The sequence below is a fragment of the Taudactylus pleione genome, unplaced genomic scaffold, assembly GCF_031769625.1.
Source record: "Taudactylus pleione unplaced genomic scaffold, aTauple2 ptg000386l, whole genome shotgun sequence".
Classification (NCBI taxonomy): domain Eukaryota; kingdom Metazoa; phylum Chordata; class Amphibia; order Anura; family Myobatrachidae; genus Taudactylus; species Taudactylus pleione.
In genome coordinates, this window is record NW_028284787.1 from 16,450,792 (window position 1) to 16,475,000 (window position 24,209).

A 24,209-nucleotide genomic window follows, 5' to 3' on the forward strand; every position below is an offset into this window, starting at 1 on the left:
CTGTAGGCTCTCTACATTGGCTTCCTGGTTAGCGATGTGTTTCTGTAGAGAAGGTTGCGATGGACGCTTGTCACGGAGATGGCCAGCTTCAATAAAGGATGCAGTGGTTCAGCTGTATATGTCTATAGTGTTGGTTTTTGTCCATAGCTTTTAGATAAGCTTTACTCAGTCCCATTTGATGTTTTTAGTCCATAATAGAGTAAATAAACAAATGAGTAGACAGAATATTGAATAATTAGTCACTGAATAAAAAGAAATATAAAACACCTTTTATAGATATGTTTGCATAGGAAATGACACAAAAATATATTTGCTTAAGAAATAGACTGATTCAAAAGAGAATTGTTTCTATATTGAATTATAATTCACAGAAGACGCCCTTAGAGATTAGAAATATTTTATGAGGAACTATTTCAAAGGTGCCTCTATATTCATTAGTATCGTAATCTCTCAATATTTGATTAATGCCTATTACGATATATAGACATAGATGTATATAAAAAACAGATGCATAAATACATAAACACATTCATAAAGATGTGGGAGGTTTGTGATAAACAAATGCCCCTAAAATTCATCATTCCAAAGTGTATCACACTTCTTCATTTTCTCAGTTTTTTTTCTAGATCTTTTGGAAGAGATTTCTCCTAAAAGAGGATCAGGTTTTTTTCTGCACATGAGGTTACTCTTTGATATATCTACTGCTTCTGGTATTCTTGGGTGGTCTTCCATCCCAGTACCAGCCAGGCCCAACACTGTATAGCTTCCAAGATCGAATGAGATTGGGCACTTCCAGTGTGGTATGGCTGTAGGTATCTTGATGGTGTATCTCACATCTGTGGGTACTCTGGCTTTTTATAGAAAGGGAGCAATCTCATAGCCTTCATTCAAACCATGTGGATATAGTGTGTTAAGCTCGTAGATCCAGTATATTTCATGTTGGGATAATTTTCTAGCTAGGTCACCTCCCCGGGAACCTGGGGTAACATGTTCAATAGGCCTGAATATCATATTATCTACTGAGGAGTTGTGATTTGTTAAGAAATGTCTGGAGACTGAATGAGTGGTTAGCTTGTTCTTAATGTATCTGATATGTTCCTGTATTCGAAGTTTAAGTGGGAGTTTGGGTTTCCCTACATATTTGAGTCCACAGGGACATTCTATAACATAATTCACGGAGGTGGTATTGCAATTCACAAACTCTTTCATACGATATTCATTTGAATTATTATAATTAAAGAAGGATTTCCTATTGGGATGGAGATATTTATATACAATGCAGTGACCACATTTAAAAGCGCCCACACATTTTGTTGCTAGTTTTAATTGATTGTTTTTCTGGTAATAGACTTGGTGCAAGGATTTTTTTGAGATTTCTCGAATTTTTAAAAGTAATTTGAGGTTGGTCTGGTAGTATTTAATCTAGTAATGGGTCCATTTTCAGTAGTATGTTCCAATGTTTCTTAATCGCATTCCTGATTCTTTTTTCCTCACAGTTGTAGTGTGTAATGAAAGGTACTTGGTAATTTTGCGTGTCTTTTTTTCTCATTCGATTATCATTCTCCAGTAGCTCTTCTCTTTTTAAGTTTTCACATGTATTGACAGCATCGATAATAATGTTTTCAGGATACTGGCGATCTCTAAATACTATCTGCATACAGTCCTATTTGTTATTTACAAAGTAGGTCTGTGCTAGTTTCGTTTAATTCTATAAAACTGAGAATGGGATATTGTTTTTCCAGCTTCTTACATGCCCGCTTTTGTAGTGTAGATAGCTGTTAGTATCAACAGGTTTAATGTAATTCTTAGTTATCACTGTATCACCATCATTAGACCAAATCTAAAAAACTCTGTGCCTTATTCAGACCCGGTTGCAAGCGCTGAGCTCTCACAACCGGGTCGATGTTTGCCCACTGGGCATGCGCACGTTGGAGCCGGCTCAGACGTGCGCATGCGCGAGACCCGGCTAGCGATGAGCGCTCCATCACTACGGGTCTCGCACCAAAGGGGGTGAGCTGTTGATGGTGATTGACAGCTTACCCCATTTGGGAGGCGGGAAGGGGGGGTGGCCGGCCAAAGGGAGGTGTTCCCGATGGGACGATTGCCATTTGGAGCAGCCCCACTGACATGTCAGTGAGGAGCTTCCTGCTAGATCACCAGTGGGGAGTGGTCGAGCTTCCTGCCCTGACCATTGCGACCATCAACCAGGTCGCTCGCTAGAGCTGTGGGTGGTAACCCACAGCTTAGCTAGCGACCAGGAGGCCGCACTTCACACCACAAGCGGCAGTCCTCATTCAGAGCAACCACTTGTATCTAGCGATCGACTCTGAATGAGGGCCTCTGTGTGTTGGCTGTTCACATTGGAAGTAAAGTTCAGATTAAAATTGTTAATATTAATAAAATCCGTAAATGTGTTAAAATATTCCACTGTTCCATCCCAGATTAATAAAATGTCATCGATATATCGTTTATAGAAATAAATGTTATTCTTAAAAGGGTTATTATTGTATATGTATATATATCTTCCCACTTGCCCATAAGTATATTTGCATAACTAGGTGCAAATCTGGGACCCATAGCTGTTCCACACGTTTGTAAATAAAATTTGTCTAAAATAGTAAAATAATTATGTGTTAATATGAACTGAATAAGATTACAAATAAAATTAACAAGTGGTGTTGCTAGTTCTGGGTCTTTTTCTAATATTTCTCGACAAGCTGATACACCTTTCTCGTGTTCTGTTGAGGTATATAGAGAGGTGACATCAATGGTAGCCCACAGGAAGGATTCTCTCCATTGGATACTTTTCATAAGTTTCAGTACACTAGAAGTATCTTTTAAATAGGATGAAAGTTGTTGTACTTTGTCTTTTAGGAAGATATCTACATATTCCGAGCAGTGAACAGTCAAAGAATTGATACCCGCTATAATAGGTATACCTGGGGGGGGGGGTCTTTTACCTGTTTATGTATTTTGGGAAGATAGTAAAATATAGGAATAACCAGACTATTGTTTAGTAGATATTGATACTCATCTTTGGTGAGTAGTTCTAGCTGGAGACCTTTAAAGTAAGAGTTTCCTAAGGTCTTCTACATAGCTCTCTGTTGGATCCTTAGGTTGTGGTTTGTATGAATTGAGGTCACTTAGTAACCTCATAGCTTCTTTAACATATTCATCTCTGTCTTGTATCACTAAACCTCCTCCTTTGTCCGCTGGTTTGAACACAAGTGCAGCATGTTTTTCAGGGTTAGTGAGATTACTCTGAATATTACCAGTCACTTGGGTGTCTATAAGATCTTTTTTAACCATTTCATAAAATATATTAATGTGGTTGCCTTTGGACTCTAGTGGGTTGAATTTAGAGGTGTTTTTCAATTAAGAATTTGAGGCATAATTAGATATGATCGCATTACCATTTTTGGCAAAGTGTCTCTTCAGTGTTAAATGTATTTAAGTCCAGAAACATTTGAAATGTGTTAGGCTTTTGTGTGGGTGCAAATGAAAGGCCTTTGCTTAGTAAGTTAATTTCTAGTTTGGAAAGGGAATGAGAAGATAAATTAAAGATTCCTTGTTTGGTGGGTTCTATTGCCTGGCGAACCTTCTTTTTTGGTCTTTCTCCCTTCCCGTTTCCCCCTCCTTCCGCATACCTTCGTTTCTGTGGTGATGCTATTTCTATATTTTTCCTCTGGCCATGTCTTCTGCTTATAACGCTTATATATGGTGTAGTGGTTGGGGATAAAAAAAATCACTGTCACTACAGTGAGGTCTGCACTGTTAAGTACTCGGCCATACTTGCTGAGACATTACATTGAACTATATGTAAACGGAACCTCCGGATGACCACTTCCGGGCACGGGCCATTTGGCACGGAATTATTCAATTAACTTTTCAGTTAAGTATGATATACACCCACATAAATACTGGCCATGTTAGAATCTTGTCTCACACCTCCTGTTCCCCTTGAAGAAGTCCAGAAAGGACAAAACACGTTGGACCTCCTTCACCCACCAATACACTTTTTTGTGCCTTTTTTACTCAGCTAAGTCATATATTTTTTAGATATTATATAACTTATTCTGCATATTATACTCCTCTCCTTGTTTTATATTTATATTGTATTGGTTTTTTCTTTGAAACACTGGAACACCTAAAAGTTGGAATATATTCACCGATTATCCTCAAGAGAATATCTGGTACGCATATAGTTACCTGTTGTGTGTCTACCCTAATTCACTTAATTTGTTACTCTATTAGGCGCATTTTCCTCTCTTCCATTTTCCATATTTATATATACATTTGGTGTGTAACTATACACTGAAGAGGCAAACAGTAATGGAATAGCAATATATAAAGGTAATGGTAGGTGGCATCACCATACTGTGATGTCTTGGAAATTCCCAGACCTGCATTAGTTGTAATATGACATTTCGTCAGTCAGTTTGGACACAGGCTAGGCTGCTCATGGCAAGGTGATGTGAATTATCGGAGTTCAAATGGGGCATGATAGTGGGTGCCCAATGGATGAAACATTCCATTTTCGAAGTTGTGCGGATATATAACATTCCTCAATCAGGATGGGTATAGGATGCCGGCAAACAGAATAACGATACCGGCATCCCGACCAGGTTACAACCTCGACACCTACAGGTAAGTAAGCCTAACCTAACCTCCCTCTCCACAGCCTAAACCTAACCCTCCCCCTAGTGCCTAAACCTTACCCTCTCTCCCTGGAGCCTAAACCTAACTATCCCTCCACAGCCTAAACCTAACCCTCCCCCTAACCCCAGTATTGACCTTCGGGATCCCGGCTGTTGGGATGCCGGCATTCTGATAAGTGTCGAGACTCTGACTTCGGCATTCTGAACCCCCGGAGTCCCAGCGGTCGGGATTATGATTGCATCCCTCTCAATCTACAGTGTTTACATGTACACCCGGGAAAATGTCATGGAAGGCTTTACCATCCACTGTGAATAGCACAGTGGCAGACCACAGGTGCTTAATGATCATGGCATCTGGCCATAATTGTTTGTGATAACAGACAAGCAACACTGGCTCAAATCACATCCAAATTCAATGCAGGAGGTACTAGACACATATCCAGCAGGTCAGTGCAACGTTCCTTAGCTTCCATGGGATATGGGAGTAGAAAACCCACCAGAGTGCCCCTATTAATACTACGACACTGGACAGTGCCCCACCTGGGTTCGTGATGTCACTAATTGGACCCTGGGGGACTGACATATTGCGTGATCCGATGAGTCACTGTTCCAGTTGTTTTGGGCTGATTGATGGTAGGCTTTGGGTGAGCGCAGATCCCTTGAGGCCATGGATCCAAGTTGTCAACAAGGCACCGTGGAGGCTGGTAGTGGTTCCATAATGGTGTGGAGTACACTGGTCTGCCTCAACACTCCATTGATCGGTAACCACTATGTTGCATTGCGCGATGACCATTTCCAGCCCTTCATATACCCCCACAATGATGGAATATTCTAGCAGGATAATGCACTGTGTCATGAGTCCCAAGTTGTCCAGAATTGATTTGAGGAGAATTCTAGATAGTTCACATTAATGGTGTGGACACCATGTTTGCCCAACATGAACCCATTTGAGAATTTATGGGATGTTGTGGAGGGGCCCATTCACATCCAAGATCCTGCACTTACAAATATTAGGGAGCTGTGGGAAGCTATCCAGACAGCATGGGTCAAGATCTCTCCAGAGGTCTTCCATCCATTTGTGGAATCGATGCCATGTCGAGTTGCTGCACTTCACCAAGCTAGAGGGGGTCCTAAACGATACCAGGTAACTTATCCTATGACTTTTGGCACTTCGGTACAGTTTTCCATTATCAGCCACTTTGGGGTAAATGTAGTTGCAGTGTCCTATAGTAGTGGGATAGCTAGATATATGAGCCACTTGTTATTTTAGGTTTGTGAAATTGGGATCAGCAATTAGTTTGACTGCTGCCTTTGCAAATTGGTTACTAGCAATTACAACTAGTTATATAGTAATCAATTACAGAAACACTTGCTTATTTGCCGTGAGTAGAAGAGAAATATCACTATTGTATACTTAGGGTTAGGCACCTCGCAGGAGGGGCTCCCGGGGGGGACTTAGGGTTAGGCACCCCGTGGGAGGGTTAGGCTAGGGGAAGGGGGGTTAGGGTTAGGCACCCCCCCGGGAGACTTCGGTTTAGGGTGCGGGGAAGGGGGGGGATAGGTTTAGGCACTTACAGGGGGGTTAAGGTTGGGCACTACTAAGGGATGGAGAGGGTTAGGTGGGGGGGGTTAGGTTATTAAATATAAAAAATACTTACCTGTCGGGATCTTCACTGCCGGTGTTCCAGCGTTGGGATTCAAACCATATTTCATACCGATCCCCATGAATGTTGGTCTGCTCAATTGGTACATTCTTCCTCTGTGCTGCTTTGGTCTCTCATGAAACATAGCTATAATAAATCTGAAAACTTACCAATATGTTAACCCTCTATTTTAACATGAAACTGAAGCATACCATAAAACAAAGCATTAGTTATACTGTGAGCAGAGAAGAATGTGTTACCTTATTACAAGGTATTATTTTGATTTTATAGAAACAACTTTTTGTCTAGAACAAACAAGATTTATTGCTGTGTAAAAAAAAGTGTACAGTAGTATGAATCTTGGGCTCTACAAATAAACAGTTATATTTAACTGTATTACTTGTTTGTTTTTTTGGACTGTTTTTATCATTTTCTAGAATCCGCAAACAAAAACAGAGACTGAATGCATTAGATAACACAACACTAATGTTGCATGGTATTATTATTAACCCTGCATTTTAGAAGGCAAGGTGAAGAATAGATATCAATATGAACCTTGGTCAGTACCCCAACAACAAAAATCAAGATTTTAAAAGAAAAACAAATGCTTAAAAGACTTTCTCCACCCCCAGTTTAGCTGTGGCTTTTCTTTTACAAATTAATGCCATTCCCATCATGAAAAATATACTCTATCCATTACTATCACACAACAAAACGGAGGCGATTTTTTAATTGGTTATTGTCCCAGCAAAGATAATAAAAAAAAAAAAAGTTAAAAAAAATTATCTACATATAAATCTGATTTTGCTACAACAAATTGTACTTTTGATATATATGATTTTCAACTCCTTTTTAACCCTGTTTTTTGCACGTAGAAATGACGAGTGTGATTCTGAAATGTTATTTAGGATTCTGCAGTTGTCTGTCCTGTACATTCTTGTCTCAGAACATGGAGCGTGTTGGCGTTGATAAAACAGTCAGCAGAGCATCACAGTTGCTTGGCTTATACCCTCTGTAGAGTGATGCTGTGCAGAGGCTAGAGATGTAAAAGCTGACTGTATTGATATGGAATTCTTCTGGGGACCAACACATTAGTTTGCATTGTCTTTAGCTCTCATGAATAATTCCTTGCTGAGGGAGACTTTGTTTCTTCTTGTAAACTTCAATTTGCACAGTTCTGATACAAAGTATATCCTCATAGAGGTGGGCTATTTGTGGTAAACCCACAAGTTAGCCTGATCTGATATGTGCGCCCTACCGGCCCCCTTATTTTACAAGTGCACCAAATAGTTTCCTTCTGTGGATACTTAAGGATGTGCATTGTCACATGTGCAGAGGTAGCGCAGTCAATTATTTTACTTTATTAACATTTTATTTATTAATTTTCTCAATTTGTTTGCCAATGATGTAATATTTTAAAAGTTTTCTGGAAGTGTAACATTACGCAGTAGCCACTGTTGAGAGTGGCTGCCATTGCAGTCTCTGATGCTGGGTACTTGACTGTCTTCTTCTGCAGCTTTGTCCAGGCACTGGTTGCTATTCACATGAACCAGGGTAAATTTCTAGAAGAAAGGAAAATGGGATAAATAACTGTGTAAACAATTTCACCGGGTGACATAGTTAAAACATGTTAGCCAATCCCTAAACAAGAGCCACAATTAAATTGGCTTAAAACATTCTTTTACTTTAAAGTTGAACTACCAAGTATCTGTGACATAAGTATGTTTAAGCAATCTTATACACATTCTGTTGCAAACTAGTGCTTTTTCCTTCTCTTAAATCCACAAGATTTAAATAATGTTCAATCTTACTTATCCTCCAGTCATTGTAGGTGGTCTCATATTGGCTTATGACACAGTACAGAAAACATTATGCTTAGCTGGCTAGTTCTATAAACTCTAGTAGGGGAGATCGAACTATTGCTCACAATTCATTTAAATTAAACGTTCAGAATCATTTCCCATTTATACTATATAAAGGGTTTATATGATATAAAGAGTGAACTGGATTCAGTCCACATTTCAGCATTTTTCTTTCCCTTAAACAATATTTCAAGCAGTTATTAAGAAAAAAAAAAAGGTCCATACTTTTTGGACAAAACTCTACATGGAACCTTGCAATTAACAAACACAATGACCAACATAGTGTTTTCCAGGCTTAATCAGTTTTCAGAAGAGTAAGTGTGTTAGTGGCATCTGATAGGACTGATGCTCTGAATATCCAAACATACGGTAACCTATTCCCCACTTAAAGTGCCAGTAACTTTGCAAGAATAACATATAGGGCTGATGCAAAATAAGTAGTACGCCTGCTTGTGTAGCGTATCTCACATTAATTCACTCTGCGCTTAATCAGAATGCAAATACACTCATATGTTGTGTGATGCATGTCATAAAACTTAACTACTATTAGATTTAAACAATATCATTCAATTCATAAAACTCAGCAAATTAGTAAAAACACAACCAGCAAAATGGTAAAAATACAGAATAGAGTGTAATAAAAATCAAATGTAGAAGTACTGTAACATTTCTGCTGTGCACATCTTATAGGTTAGTAAACATATATAGTCATGAAGAAGAATATAGATAGTTGTCCAAGGGAATTGATGTAGTTTTAAAGTTGGAGAGTATACATAGTTGTTAAAGGTATCCTTAACTACTTTACTGATGATTCTTTTTTATGAAATAGGCCTCAAAAATTATAATTTTTTCATTTAACTAGAAAACATTTAAAAAAAAATTAATTAAAATATTTAACTAAAAAAAATATGGATTATGGGGTGACTCGCACCACCCAGTGTCCATAGGCTTCCATTGTAAAATTACCTTCCATCATGATGCCTCATGTTACTCTGGCTGTACACTGCTACTGGCAGCCTTTACTGAGAGATGGGTAGTTTATCCTGCATTAGAGTAATAATGTTATCCAATATTACCATTTACCAAATATGGAGTAATAGGGTGGTTTAAAGGGTAGCACCTTAAAACTGTTCAACCAAGACCAGTGTCAGGTCAGTAATGCAGGATTTAGATATGGTTATTGTGAACCATGCATGCATAAAAATAAGGTCAATAAATAGTTCTCCCATATCAAAGTTAGGCCAGCTAAGAGGATCCTATTATTACAAAGCCACAGAGTGAAGAAGTTACAGATTCATGGAGTATGTTAGCCCAAAAAGGGAAATAAAGACTCCCAATAGCTCAAGTCTTTATTTCCCCAATAATGAGTCTATATCAGAGGTTCCTCAAGACACTAACTGTCTAGGTTTTAAAAATAACCATGCTTGGGCACAGGTGACTTATTTAGTACCTGTCACGGTTGGTGCTAGTGAGTTACCTGTATCAGGTGAACTGGAATCACTGGAGGCCGGCCGGACTGGAACCATGGTTAACATGAACAGCTCTTTTATTATAAGAAGTGGGTAGCAGTGAGAACTGCCTTTGGTGATGAGTGACTGGAACTGGAAACTGGAGACGCAGGAGTGAGACCAGAAAGAACTTGGAGGGACCAGACTGGGACCGGCAGGTAGGCTGACTGAGCTGGTCAGGATACCAGTAGATGAGCTTGCAGACGGATGGTAGCGTGGAAGCTGCTTGTTGTGGCTTGGGAAGTCGTGGGTAGACGTTAGTAGCTGGGTGGCTACATGGAGTGGCTGGATAGCCGTGGGTAGACGCTGGTAGCGTGGAAGCTACTTAGGGCGGCCTGGGAGCCGTGGGTGAGAGATGGTAGCGTGGAAGCTACTTGGTGCGGCATGGGAGCCGTGTGGAGAAGCTGGTAGCGTGGAAGCTACTTGGAGCAGCCTGGGAGCCGTAGGTGAGAGGCTGGTAGCGTGGAAGCTACTTGGAGCGGCCTGGGAGCCGTGTGGAGAAGCTGGTAGCATGGAAGCTACTTGGAGCGGCCTGGGAGCCGTAGGTGAGAGGCTGGTAGCGTGGAAGCTACTTGGTGCGGCCTGGGAGCCGTGTGGAGAAGCTGGTAGCGTGGAAGCTACTTGGAGCGGCCAGGGAGCCGTAGGTGAGAGGCTGGTAGCGTGGAAGCTACTTGGTGCGGCCTGGGAGCCGTGTGGAGAAGCTGGTAGCGTGGATAGCTGAGCGCAGCAGGCTTATGGATAGCACTGGTCTAGGAACCAGCAGGAGCCTGGGTCATACTGGTACACAGAGGTACAGCTATAGCACAAGTAGTACACCACGGAATGTAACGAGATGTTCAAGCACTGAGTGCTATTAGAGGAGGATCTATATACCTAGAGTCTGGCAGCGATTGGTGGATACAGACAGGTGGTCTGGCAGTGGCATTCAGAGTGGAGCAAGGCACAACATGCAGAGGGAGTATTCATCTCTGCAGCCCTTGAGAATCAGGACCACACCTGTGATTCCAATTAAGACTAGCACTGCTCACAGACAGAGCAGGGTCCAGGTGTTTAATCAGTGTGGGGGGAGAGCAGTCTGCACACACAGAGATGTTACAGCCAGCATGATTCAGCCAGAGCAGATGTCCCAGGAGAATTACAAACACAGATCCATGGAGCAGCTGGCAGAGGTTAGTCACAAAAGGTAAAAACTAGCCAGGATCGTGACAGTACCTTAGCCTTTTGATTTAACCATCTGTGCTTAACTATGGATACAGGATCCTTAAAACCTGTAAATGATATAAAAGTGCCTGTGCTCAGCTCACTCCTCCTATGTATGCATTACTTAAAGAACAATATATAACCTCTGGTTCCATCTTGTGTCCCAAATTTACTATATAATGGGGATAGTGTTATAATAATATAAACAAATGAATAAGCAAAATTATTTTTGATATACTTGGGAGTCACAGTGCTCCTACTGAGTAATTAGCACTATAATGTTATTAACTGTAAATCAGGTTAAGAATAGCAGCCGAATAACTGTAGTTGGTGAACTAGATTGTCCATAGACAATCAATGTCTTTAGTGTACAAATGCCCAATGGGTGTTGCGTTCTGGAGGGGCGGCGTCCTGTGCCCTCTAGTCCGTCAACTTACCCTAATGTCCTCTGGCGTATGATTCCTCCTGGTCCTGTGTTTGTTACCATGAAATCTTGCGAGACTGAGAGGTACCTGGAAGTAATGGACTAGCAGCATCACACGTAGTGTGTAACCAGACACACACTATTGTCCTTTAAGTAACGCATACATACGAGGAGTGAGCTGAGCGCAGGCACTTTTATATCATGTACTGTTACTTACAGAGAACTGGATTACCTCTGAAGGGCTCGCAGCTCGCTTACCTATCCCCCAGAGTGATCGCAAGTTCCCCACAGACCTCAGATTCTTAAAACCTGGACCGTTAGGGTGCCTTGAGGACCGCGTTTGGGAACCTCTTGTCTATATATGAAAACAAACGCATAAGGATGCAGCAGTTCTAATCTATTATGAAGCTGTCAAACACTAGACGACAGGTTGAGAAAACAAATACAAGGAATGTGAATCTGTAGGAATAATTAAATTCTGGAAACTGACACGCCAGTGCCAACTCAAGGAAAAGAGGGTTAGATAAGAAATAAACCAGCTATTTATTCCACTTTTATCGCAACAAATATATTTCATACAAGAATAACACCACATAATAAGGCTTTTCCCTCTGTAAACAGTCTAGCTTTTCTGTCAGGCTTATGCAGTAAAGAGTGACTCAGAGCTTTTGTTTTATAGAACAGACAGAACAGTAGCTAAGGGACAAACACTTTCTAGTCTATTTTTCCATTACTGAAAATCAATCTCAGATCAAAACCAGTAAATAATAGGCAGAATGTCTAATGATTTTTTGTAAAACAACAGTTTCCTACTCCTAGAAAGATTTGAGAGGTTAATGTTAGAATTGTAGAAATTAGATACTACATAATAGAAAATAACCAATTACTAAAATATATGTGTAGTGCCAAACTGAATCTTGCAATGTTCAGTGACAACATATATGTTCACATCAGATGCAGGTTTTAGCAAACATTGGTAACATGACTAATAACTTTCCATTAGACACACCCTTATCTCAAAGGAAAAAAAAAGATGTGCGTTTGCAATAGAAAACCGTTATTAGCAACAGTAAATAAAACCACACTGTGCGTAAGCTCCTGATGGCCTTTACCTTCATACTTCTTACTCAGTCAGGTCTAGTATGGGCCAGCAAAATTCTCCCCACACCATCATGGAAACAAACAATTGTATTAATCAGGGAATAGTGAATGTGCTGTTTTTGGTTGAAGAGCAGTTAATATATAGACTGACAACTGTGAAGTTATTGCCAGATAACTCGATTCAGTGTAATCCATGAGAACCACTAACATGAGGGTTCCACTAGCTGTAGTGGTAAGTAACAATATAATAATTATACACATTTATTTAGAAGTGTTAGTTAAAAGTAGGCTGTTTCAGATGCTTATATTGCTGTGCACGTCATTCATATTCAACAGCAGTAAAAGCAAAAGACAAAAACAAAACAAATACCAATATACAACAGAACAACAAAAAAAAAATAAAGTTTTCCATGTAAAGAGAAGCAAAGGGTATACAGTAAATGTAAGTAACAAAAGCAACATTGAGGGAACGGAAAGGTTTAAATATGACTGGAATAAAATTGAAGAAAATGGAAGCATCTGTTCACATCTGTATAAAAGGATACTGAATGGCAGGCAATCTAATGCATCAGAAATTTGGGCCATATGCCACTGTAGTACCCAGTCTCACATAATTTGGAATGAACTCACACCACCTTCACAATTGAAGAGGACATATTAAAAGTTGCGCTTAGTCTCACGTTGTGGGGGGGGGGGGGGGATGAGAAAAAAACAAAACAAATTCCCAACAATTTTGTGCCTACTATATATTTGCTTTCCAAGAGAGAGAGACAGTTTTTCATTTACAATGACTGCTCTATAACCAGTGTGATATCTTGGGGGTAATTCGCTCGGCAGAGGGTGGATTGGTGCAGTGTTTAGGTGCTTAATGAGGGTCCACACACAGCTTTCAAGTAAATAAATGATGCTTTACTTTCCAGCGTGGAAAGTCAGGAAACCAACAGAAAATAATAAACAACCTAGCCCCTGTTTAGGGCATCTAACTCACTTCTTGAATCCTCTTTATAAGGGTGCAGCTAATCTGCCAACAAAGTCTCAGCCTGCTTCTCTGCAGGTCTATCGCCGGCTCCAGCCTGGCTTGGATGCCACAGCAATACAAACACAGTCAGTCTCTCTGCCTTCCCTGTATCATCCAGGTATACAGTAGGCCCTGGCTTCCTCAGCCTGTAGCTTCACTGCTTTATTGTCACACAGTCTGAGAGTTTTGTGGCCACCCCCTTGCCTCCTGCAAGGTCCAGACACAGGCCTCCTGGCCCCCAATGGCTCACTTAGCTTCACTGGGCTCTCTGGCTGCCACAGTCCCACATAGACTGTCTCCAATAGCAGCCTGACTGGTCTGCCTTCTCATCAGCCCACACCTGAGCTCTCTCCACAAGGCAGCAATTAGGTATCTTCCCACAATGCTTTTCTACTCTGTGTGGGCGGATCTGTCCTGCCCCACACAGAATCTGCTGCTCACCAGCGCCATCTCTTGTGATACTGCCACACCAGACAACTGTGAATTTCAAGTGACAAGATTCATATCTATTTGCATACACTATGAAGCAGTATATAAAACGGTATTATATATTGACACTAAGGGCCGTATTCAATTAGAAGCAAAAAATCCATTCGACGATTACGTCATTTTCGCTGATTCCACTTTTCCCCTTATTCAATTTGGCCGACTTTTCGCCGGTGCGAAAAGTCAATGCAACAGACCTAGCGAAAATTTATCGGTTTAGGGGTGCAGACTTCCAAAAACCACCCTGCACCCCTTGGACAGTCCCCTAAAGGTAATCGGTGTAAAAAATAAGTGTAAAAAGTACCTTAGGACACCCCAAAAAAGAACTTTCGTTTTGGGGGTGAAAAAAAAAAAACAAAGTTGGGGGGGGGACAAACTTCTAAACTAGCGAAATAGACTCAAGGGTGGTCGCCAAGTATGCCCCAGGTATTTTTTTGATTGCAGGTGGTTGCAACATGTGGATTTTTCTAAATTTTTGAAACTACACATTAGCCACTTTAAAATATGCTTGCACCTATTTTCATGTACTCCAAATGTGGTGGGACTACTCACTTTTCAAAAAAACAACTTGCTAAATGCTATTCTTCAACCCTCATGCAAAGACGCTAAACGGCACCTATTGAGACCTTTTAAATACCCCAAATACCTTCAACAGGGCTACTTGGGGGTACCCATAGTGAACCCCCAAGTCAGAGCATTTTTTTTTTTTGGGGGGGGGGGGGTCAGGCTGATTTCCCCAAAAATGACAGCACTTTTTGCCTATTTCAGTTTCGCCGGTTCCCGTTTTTGCCGATTTGGAATTGAATACGGAGATAAGCGGGGATGAGCGCAATACTTTTTCGCACCCAAAACCAGCGATGACGGCTTTTTCGCACCCAAAACCAGCGATGACGGCGAAAAGTCTGGCAACAGACTTTTCGCTTCTAATTGAATATGGCCCTTAATTGCAAGGAGATGTGTTAAAGAAATAAAAGTATACCAAGTCAAAAATGGATATAGAAATTACAGTTTGAGAAAGTGTAGTACATGTAATTTAATTGTGGCGCTACAATATGTGCAAAATTATTAAATGTTCACGTCTTTTAATGAAAATATGGATCATATCTTCTGAATATGTACTGAAATAAGTTTTAATAAGTCTTATTATACTGTGTAAAGATAAACATTATTATAGCTTGACAAGGCAGGCTAATTTTTTTTTTTTTACTGAAGGTAACGGATAAGAACCTGACATGCTGGGCCCAATAAGAATATTACTAGACACAATGCAATGCCTATTTACAGCAGATAACCTATACCTGGCTTATGACTGCTGGGGGATTAATCTACCGTAAAAGTTTAATCACTATATCTTGAAAGTTTAACTTTCGGATACCCAAAATGGGGTCAAAAATGACCCCATAGATTTTTATATGCATACTGAATAATATTTATAGATAATCATTGATAATTTCTATATTTTGCTTTTAGTCACTTGGTAATGCTATTGGGAATTTAGATAAAAAATAACCCAATTAATTGTGTACTTGGGTCAAATCTGATCTGTAAATCCATTTTACCAGCAGTTGCCAACTATGGGGAGCAACCTACATACTATAAGTCACTGTATTTACAGAAAAGGTGAACTTTAATGTTGAATGTACAACTTTAAAGCCTAATGATGGCTTGCTTCACTGATAGTTACAGCTCTTTGGATCTCATATTGAGAGTCGACAACAACTGATTCCAAATGCAAATGTCACACCTAGAATCAACTCCAGACCTTTTACCTGCTTAATTGATAATGAAATAACGAGGGAATAGCCCACACCTGTCCATGAAATAGTTTTTGAGTTGATAGTCCCATTACTTTTGGCTCCTTAAAAAGTGGGAGGCAAATATAGAAACCGTTATAATTCCTACACTGTTCACCAGATTTGGATGTAATTACCCTCAAATTAAATCTGAAAGTCTGCAGTTAAAGCACATCTTGTTTGTTTCATTTCAAAGCCATTTTGGTGGTGAATAGAGGCCAAAATCTGAAAATTCTGTCAATGTCCCAATATTTATGCACCTGACTGTATATTAGATCGAATATACAAAAAACAAACAAAAAAACAAACAAACAAGGACTTCAAGTGACACCACTATTTTAAAATGGAAAAGAAAAAATTTAGTGATACCACTTATTGTATAAACTGTCAATTTTACACTTAATTTACAGGACTTTATAAAGCTCTAAGCAATTACAACATTTAAAAATCTGTACTGAATTGTTATATATGCTTAGAAACAATAGACAAACATTAAGATGTGTTGACACGACAAATACAATCCTTGGGTCAACAGTTATCACATCTTTATCTAATCCATCAGGTTCGGGATTTCCTTAGATCTTATTTCACTTAGGGGCCTATTCATCATGACTTATTTTTCACAAAAGCGTGTGAAAATTAACGCATCTGACACCCACGCGGGGGTGGGGGGCGCATCTGACACCCGCACAGGGGGGGTGGAGGGGGGGGTTTTAGGTTAGGGAGCCGGATCTGACACTGTAGGTGCCGCAGGGGGGGAGGTGATGAGACACAGCAGGGGAATGGAGATTGAGTAAATCCTTGTTAATACCTCAGTTGCATGGGGGAATAGTATCACGGTGGCTGACACCGCAAATACAGCAGCTTTTCGGAAGTGATACTTTTGGTAGTGAGGCATGATGAATGCCTCAAAAACATCTTTTAAACTCGCAGCGAGTTCAAAACATAATTATCACTAGTGATAATTATGTCATGATGGATAGGCCCCTTTGTACCACCATACAATAAGCCCAACAATTTACATGTAATCATATAGTAGTTTTCCTTTACAACAAATAGCACAATATTTCACTTGACAACTCTGTATCCATTTCAACTCAAGAGCTTCCATTCCCACATCGGAATATGTCTTCTCATTATATTGTAAATACAAGTTTCTGGACTGCTTTATGGTTTATGATCTGTTTGCAGCAGGCAAATTAACCTATGATTACCAACTAATATTTATTTTACTTATTAACAGTTACTTATATAGACCATACATATTCCGTAGGGCTTTACAGAGAATATTTTGCACTAGGGATTTTTTTTTTTTCAGAACCTAATTAACCTGTCAGTATGTTTTTTTGGATTGTGGGAGGAAACAGGAGTACCCAGGGGGAAAACATACATAGAACCACCATATACAACATGGAAACACCATACTGTGCCTTGTTAACCACTATGCCAACCGTGCTGCCACTAAAACAGTGACAAAATTATATTTATACAAAAAAAAAATGGTTTGTTTGAAAACTGCTCTATTGCAATTCAAAATTGAGAATATGGATTCCTAGTGTAAAATTTCTCCTGTAAAATGTATTCCAAAAAACCACAAGTTTAATGCATTTGTTGGGAAAAGTGTACAGACAAAAGTTCAGAGCAGACTTTTTAAAAGATATCAGTAATACTTACCACTGGATCGTACTCCCATAGCTGATTGCCTCTTAAATGGTGGCATTTAAGCATTGTAACTGGGCCATTAAGTTTGGAGACATCTAAACATAAATCATCTGTTCGAATTTCTTTGCTAGCCGTGTAGGAGAAAACCTTCAAAAAATAGAAACAAAAATATAAAAAAAGTAGTAACTTTCCATGACTGTATCAAATGACAAATACAAAAGTAAACAATTTATTCTCATATTGTTGAGATGAGTGGTGCGGTAGAACTCTATTCACTAAAATTAGCGCAAGTTCAGATTTATCTTATTGGCTATCTAAAACACACGAGAGCCGAATAGTCAATAAGATGTCATTTGTGTAATAATTTACAGAGGAGAACAGCTGTATAGACATTTGTCTTTTTCAACACCTATCTGAAGTGCCTTAAACAATGAAGAAGATGTGTTTAGATTCTTTTTTATTACCTCGTACGTACTGGAATCCATGAACAAAGTGGGTCATTTTGATTATTCAATTGCCTTACACTTAATACTTTCCTTAGATCTTATGCAGATAAAAAGAGACTGTGGGGCAGATTCCATTAGCCCTGAACAATTCCATTAGGCGCCACATATGCACGTTCAGTCACAGAGGGTGCGAGGAAAAAAATCAGTGTTAAATGCACCTTTTAGGACTTAACGCATGGGTAACCCATAGATTCCAGCACTTAATGTGGAATCTATGGGTTATTGCGCGTTACTCATGGTTTTATGTGCATGGTAATTGACTAATACTTAAATAGCTCTGGCAATTATACACGGAGGTTTACCCTCGAGGTAAACACCATGTGTAATTGAATCTGCTCTTATATATACCCAGAACCAACAAGAAAATTTTGGCGTTAATATTGAAAAAGTTAAAGCAATTCTCGTAGAAACAATGCCACTTTGTAGGATGGTAATTAATGCAAAATGTTACTGACATTATGGTCAAAACTGCAGACAAAGTTTGCAAACAATAAATATTGTTGTGTGACAGGTAGTGGTACCCTGTAATGAACCTAGAGAAGAAACATTAACAAGCTGTAAGATTGTTTAAGAAAAAAAACACACACACCAAATCTCTAGTATTTATAGCAAACTGGAGCCTGATGTACGCTCTTAGATTCTGTAGAGAAAGCAAATTTACCTGGTTTCCTCCCATTCCATGGCAGTTAAATATACCAACTTTTTCATTTTCTTTCCTTGCCATATTGTCCAAACACTGATTTGTCTCAACATTTCTAATCTGAGGGGAAAAAAAAGACCATAGCACAATATAAGCAAATATATTTGTGCACAGTGCTATAAGAATGGATTGTTCCTTGGGGATTCAGTTCAATGGAGTGGTCAGCCACCTGGCAAATTAACGTGAAGTTACAGATGCAATACTCCTCTCACTGTGAAGCCCAGAGATTAATTTTATACTGGAGTTGCTCACAGCAATTTCGGCCATTTTATAAGAATGAAATGACATTGTAAGCTCTGAACAAAGCATGAGTGTCTATAGCAAGCTCTGGGGAGGTACTGTGATGAAACCTTGCAGACAGATAAAAGGTGAGCATGTTATCAGCTTTATCTAGGAAAGGAGGGTGGTGTCAAACTTATTGAGAAATGACATGGATCACTCAAGATAGAGCTGAGGAAGAGCTTTAGGTTTAATGGAGTTGTGTTTTCTATGGGCAGTGCGATTGCTGCTGGAAAAGCTGGCTAATCTAATAGACAAAGGATCTTTTGGTAGATTAATACTAAGCATCACCAAGGGAAATGGAATGTTTGTATCTTGTTTGCCAATATGACAATAAACCAAAAGGTTGTTTATACCGGAAATATGTTGCGAGCGTCATCTTGGAGTGTCAAAAATGGTGTCTTAGAGAGACCAGATGTAGAGACCTATCTAAAAGCATTTGAATGAGCCACTGGGAGAAAAATGACCAGAGGAGAGGTTGGCTGAGATTCTAACACCATGTTTGGCCTAACATGCTTACATGGATTTTCTATGAAATAGGGATCCTGGACTATCAAAAATTGAAGCAACAGTTTAAGCTCAGATAAAAATTAAGGCTCTGGATACAGTTCAACAATTCCTTGATTGTCAGTTTAAGAAAAAGAAACCAGTTACAGATGTGTCCTCATACACCTATTCACTTTGGACATCTGGCACTTCTTTCTTTATTGTACTACTTTTTCCTCAATTTTGTGTGTTAATTTGCAAATAGTGTACTAAGGGCCTGATTCAGACCCACTCGCGAGCGGCTGTCCGCTCGCAAGTGGGTCGATGGTCTGCACTGAGCATGCGCACGACGGAGGGAGCTCCGTCGTGCGCATGCGCCAGACACGACGAGCGAAGGACTTTCCTTCGCTCGTTGTGTCCGATCAAAGGGGGCGTGCTGTCAATGTTGATTGACAGCACGCCCCCTTTGGTGGGCGTGCCGGGGGCGTGCCTCCCTGACGGGGGCGTTCCCACGGGAACGCCTCCCGTCAGAAGCCGGCCCACTGACATCACTAGTGATGTCAGTGGGAGTGATTTTGGCTCTGATAGAGCCAAAATCACTCCGGAGCTTGCGGTTGAAAACCTCAACCGCAGGCTCCGGCTCGCAATTTCGATGGTCGCGATGGTCACGACCATCGCGGCCATCAAAATGCACGCTCGTATAGCCTGTGGGTGGTGACCCACAGCTATACGAGCGTCCAGGAGGACGCTCCATGAAAATGGAGCCCGGCCCTCATTCAGAGCGTGCGCTCTGCTCAGAGCGTACGGCTCTGAATGAGGGCCTAAGTACTTAGGATTAGATTTTGTCACAAAATGAATGGTATTTTGTCACAGATGAAAATTATGCATGGCATGGGTCACTCCTATCGGACCTCTCTTTTGCCATCTTACAGACTGCATATTTTTTCCTTAACTTTGTTATTTTTTCAAATTGCCACTTTTTCTTAAATTTTGCATCTTAGTGAATAGTGTAGTACGTAAGTGGTTCCTAAACTTAGGTTTGTTATCGGGAAGTTCAGAAATTGTAGTAAAGTGAAGTAAATTGTGCTGACCTGTCATCCTTAGGTTCAGTTATGTGGTGGGGACAGGTTTGCACTTCTGTCTGTCCATATATTTACATTACACTGACCATAAATAATTTGATTTGGTGCTACCAACCTGAGGCACCCCTGCAAGTGTCCTGAGGCACCCCAGAATGCCACGGCGCGCAGTTTGGAAACCACTGTACTAGGTATTTAGGACTTTTTTTTTTTTTTTTTTAGTCACCAATAAATTAGTATACAGTCATAGGTTAAGAATAATGATGCATGGCTAGGGTCACTCATATCAGACTTGTCTTTTGCCTGTTTAACCTGGAATGCGTACTTTCCTAAATGTTGTGTCTTAGTTCTACTTAGGTGGTTAAGTAGCAAAGTCTGTGGCATGCTAACAAAACTATTTTATGCAGTTTAAGGACAGGTGCTGTTTTGTGGTTTAATTATACTCCTTATAAAATGGCTTCAAACTAAAACCAATTCACAAATGTACAGCTTCTAGTGATAGATTACTTTTATGAGAGGTCTTGACAGAGCTCTTCAGAGATGGTTTGTATTCTGAATGAGATGGATATATAGAGTGAGAAGGATGTTGGAACCCAGTGGGATTGTTATGATGAACGAATGGGAAGATTGTGGGCACTGAGTGGGATGTGTTGCCACATAACTGATCAGACCTCAGTTGCATAGACTGCATGTGTATATTTCCAATGAGCACACAATTCTGTGAATTAGCAGCTCCACCTTTTTGTGAGTGACAGCAATCTCACTCTGTGAGTGCTGAATCTGCAGTTAACCACAGGATGTGATGGCATACCATATCTGTATTGCACAAGGAACACATCCATTAAGGCGTCAGCCTTCATGATCGGAATTTCATTTCCTTTTGGAGTTTGAGTGGTAGAAATTTAGTAGGTTTTGTGAAATTTCAGATCATGTCTAAGAAGCCTTAATGGGACATGTGAAACCATAAGGTTTGTTATTTTCGTCTATGGAATTTCATTGCTTTTTTATAATTTATTAACCATCAGGGACAGGAAACAGCAAACCGGGCCACCTGCAGGGTAGAAGGGCAACAAAATGGTACACTAGCGCTGGTGGAGACAGCACACACGTGGTGTTTCGGGGGTGCAGAGGGAGAGACAGCTGAGGGGGCAGGCTGAAGGCGTGTGGGGCAGTGCACAGGGGTGTGGTGCAGTGGCAGCACCAGGGCAGTGCACAGGCTCAGCAGCGGAGGACAGAAAGGCTCACTGGCGCTGATGGTCACAGCCCTGAACTGCTTCTTAAGGCCCCTACACACGGAACGATGAGCTCACGATGCGATATCGTGAATGATTTCCCTTGAACTCTCCAGGACACGATATGGTGCTTAAACAGCTATTGTGCAAGATCTAAAGATAGCTGACTGCATACACGGATCAGTGAGGTCCGTGAAGCAGGCATCTGCGTAAAATAAATGATTTAGAGATGCATGCACAAATCAGTGTAATCTGTGTGGTTTGCATCTGAAAAAAAAAAAAAAAATGTATCAAAGTATATATAAAAAAAACACAACATAAAAAGGAAATCGCGTGTACCCCCTGAACGAACAACCAGCCATGGGCTCTGCAGACCCAGTACAGGTTGTGCTAAATACAGGGGACAAACGACATAGGGTTCCCCCGTATGAGGCACAACCAGCACAGGGCTTTTCAGAATCAGTCCTGGTTGCCAAAACACGGGACAAATGACGTAGGGGTCCTCTGTATTAGGCGCAACCAGCACTGGGCTGAGCCGGTCCTGGTTCTGAAAATACAAGGGAAAAAATGTGTAGAGTTACCCTGTAAATTCCAGTACCAGCACCAAAACTTTTTCTAGCAGGGGGTAGTGCCACAGCCAGGGGAACCCATTCAACAGGTCCCCCAGCCAAAGCATCACTCCTGACTGCTAGTCAGCCCAGGCCAGGATTTGCCACATGATGAAGGTGCTAGTGGGCACCAAAACGGACGTCGGACTATTTTGACATGATGATCCCATTGCTGTCATATTTACTCCAGGCCAGGGCCGGCTCCAGGTGTTCCGGCACCCTGTGCGAGAAATGTTGGAGTGCAGCGCCCCCACCTGAGGTTCTAAACCTAACCACATCCCCCCCAACTCAGTTCAGTAAATGACACACACAGCCCCTTCACCACCTATACACAGACACACAGCCCCTTCGCCACCTGTACATACACACACAGCCTCTTCACCACCTGTACAGACACAGCCCCTTCACCACCTGTACACACACACACAGGCCTTTCTCCACCTGTACACACACACAGCCCTTTCTCCACCTGTACACACACACACAGCCCTTTCTCCACCTGTACACACACACACAGCCCTTTCTCCACCTGTACACACACACAAAGCCCTTTCTCCACCTGTACACACACAGCGCCTTCTCCACCTGTACACACACAGCCCCTTCACCACCTGTACACACACAGCCCCTTCACCACCTGTACACACACAGCCCCTTCACCACCTGTACACACATCCTGTCACACACAGAAGCAGCACACGCACCCTGTCACAAACAGCAGTACACACCCTGTCACACACAGAAGCAGCACAGTGTCACACACAGCAGCAGCACACGCACCCTGTCACACAAAAGCAGCAGACAGTGTCACACACGCACCCTGTCACACACAGAAGCAGCACACAGTGTCACACACAGCAGCACACATGCACCCTGTCACAAACAGAACACACCCTGTCACACACAGGCTATCACACACAACAGCACACACACACACAGGCTGTCACGCACTCCAGCACACACACACAGGCTGTCACACACAACAGCACACACTTCTCTATGCTGTGAAGTGCAAATAACTACTTCTTGCATCCAAGGAGTTAATCATACACAAGTCATTTTACCGAACTGAATGGGACTCAGAGCAGTGAAGGGTGAGGAATGCAGTCTGCCTGTGTCGCTGCTTCAGTCGCAGAGGCACATACTGCACTTTTGAATTTGTCGACTTCAGTTCTCCTTGCAGTGATTTCTCTGACATCCCCTCAGGCACCGAACACAAGGATCCGATTACAGTTTTTACAATGAGCGGTGCCAGGGCCTTTAATCTGGCAGTGTGCCACCTCAAGCCTCAGAACACCCCTGTACCTTTCTGTCCTCACAGCTGCTGTCATCCTGAACTCCTTTCTGGCTGTATGTAACGTGCGCTGCTGTCACTCCGCCGGGGTTCTCTACTGTGCACATTTTGGACCACCCCTTTGAATGATGATGCCTAAGTGCAGCCAATCATTAAACAGCGCCTATAGCATCGGAGGTCAAGTGCACCCCCTCCATGCTATGCAGCTGCATTCCCATAGCAGAGGTGGCTCAAGTGTCAATCAGGGAGTACTCTCCTGCTATCATGTCGGCCATGCTAAACAGAGACAACGGACAGCACTGGGTAAAATGGATGCAGAAAATCAGTGCGCCCCCTGTAGGTGGCGCCCTTGTGCAGCCGCTCAGGTGGAACATGCCTAGAGCTGGCCCTGCTCCAGGCATATGATGTCTGTTAAGTATCTTCTTACTGCTATGTTTTGCACATTGCACTTTTTGATTTGTGACCGAATAGCCTTATTGGAGTTTACTTTGGGAAACATGCATTGCTTATAAAATAAAGTTTTTTGCATAATTCTTTGGAGTGCTGGTTTCTTCTGGTGTATACTGGATTCAGTGTATATAATCATCCTCTATGTCTGAGCACCCTCCATCTGTTTCATTTATTGAGTGTGCAGGATTTGTTTGCTCTATATATATAAATATATATATAA

The 24,209-nt window shown here is 41.2% G+C and overlaps 1 protein-coding gene and 1 pseudogene across 1 annotated transcript in view; both read right to left on the minus strand.

Annotated features, from left to right (window-relative positions):
• Positions 1-695: 695 nt before the first annotated feature.
• LOC148507754 (5S ribosomal RNA) lies at positions 696-814 on the minus strand (annotated as a pseudogene).
• Positions 815-7,015: 6,201 nt separating this feature from the next.
• GALNT1 (polypeptide N-acetylgalactosaminyltransferase 1) overlaps positions 7,016-24,209 on the minus strand; it is a 338,886-nt gene continuing 321,692 nt past the window's right edge. The window contains exons 10-12 of the mRNA XM_088445731.1: positions 18,523-18,621; positions 17,368-17,502; positions 7,016-7,863 (exon numbers count right to left, since the gene is read on the minus strand). Coding sequence (XP_088301857.1) covers positions 7,717-7,863; positions 17,368-17,502; positions 18,523-18,621 — 381 coding nt within the window. The 3' untranslated portion in view covers positions 7,016-7,716. The remainder of the gene's footprint in view (positions 7,864-17,367; positions 17,503-18,522; positions 18,622-24,209) is intronic.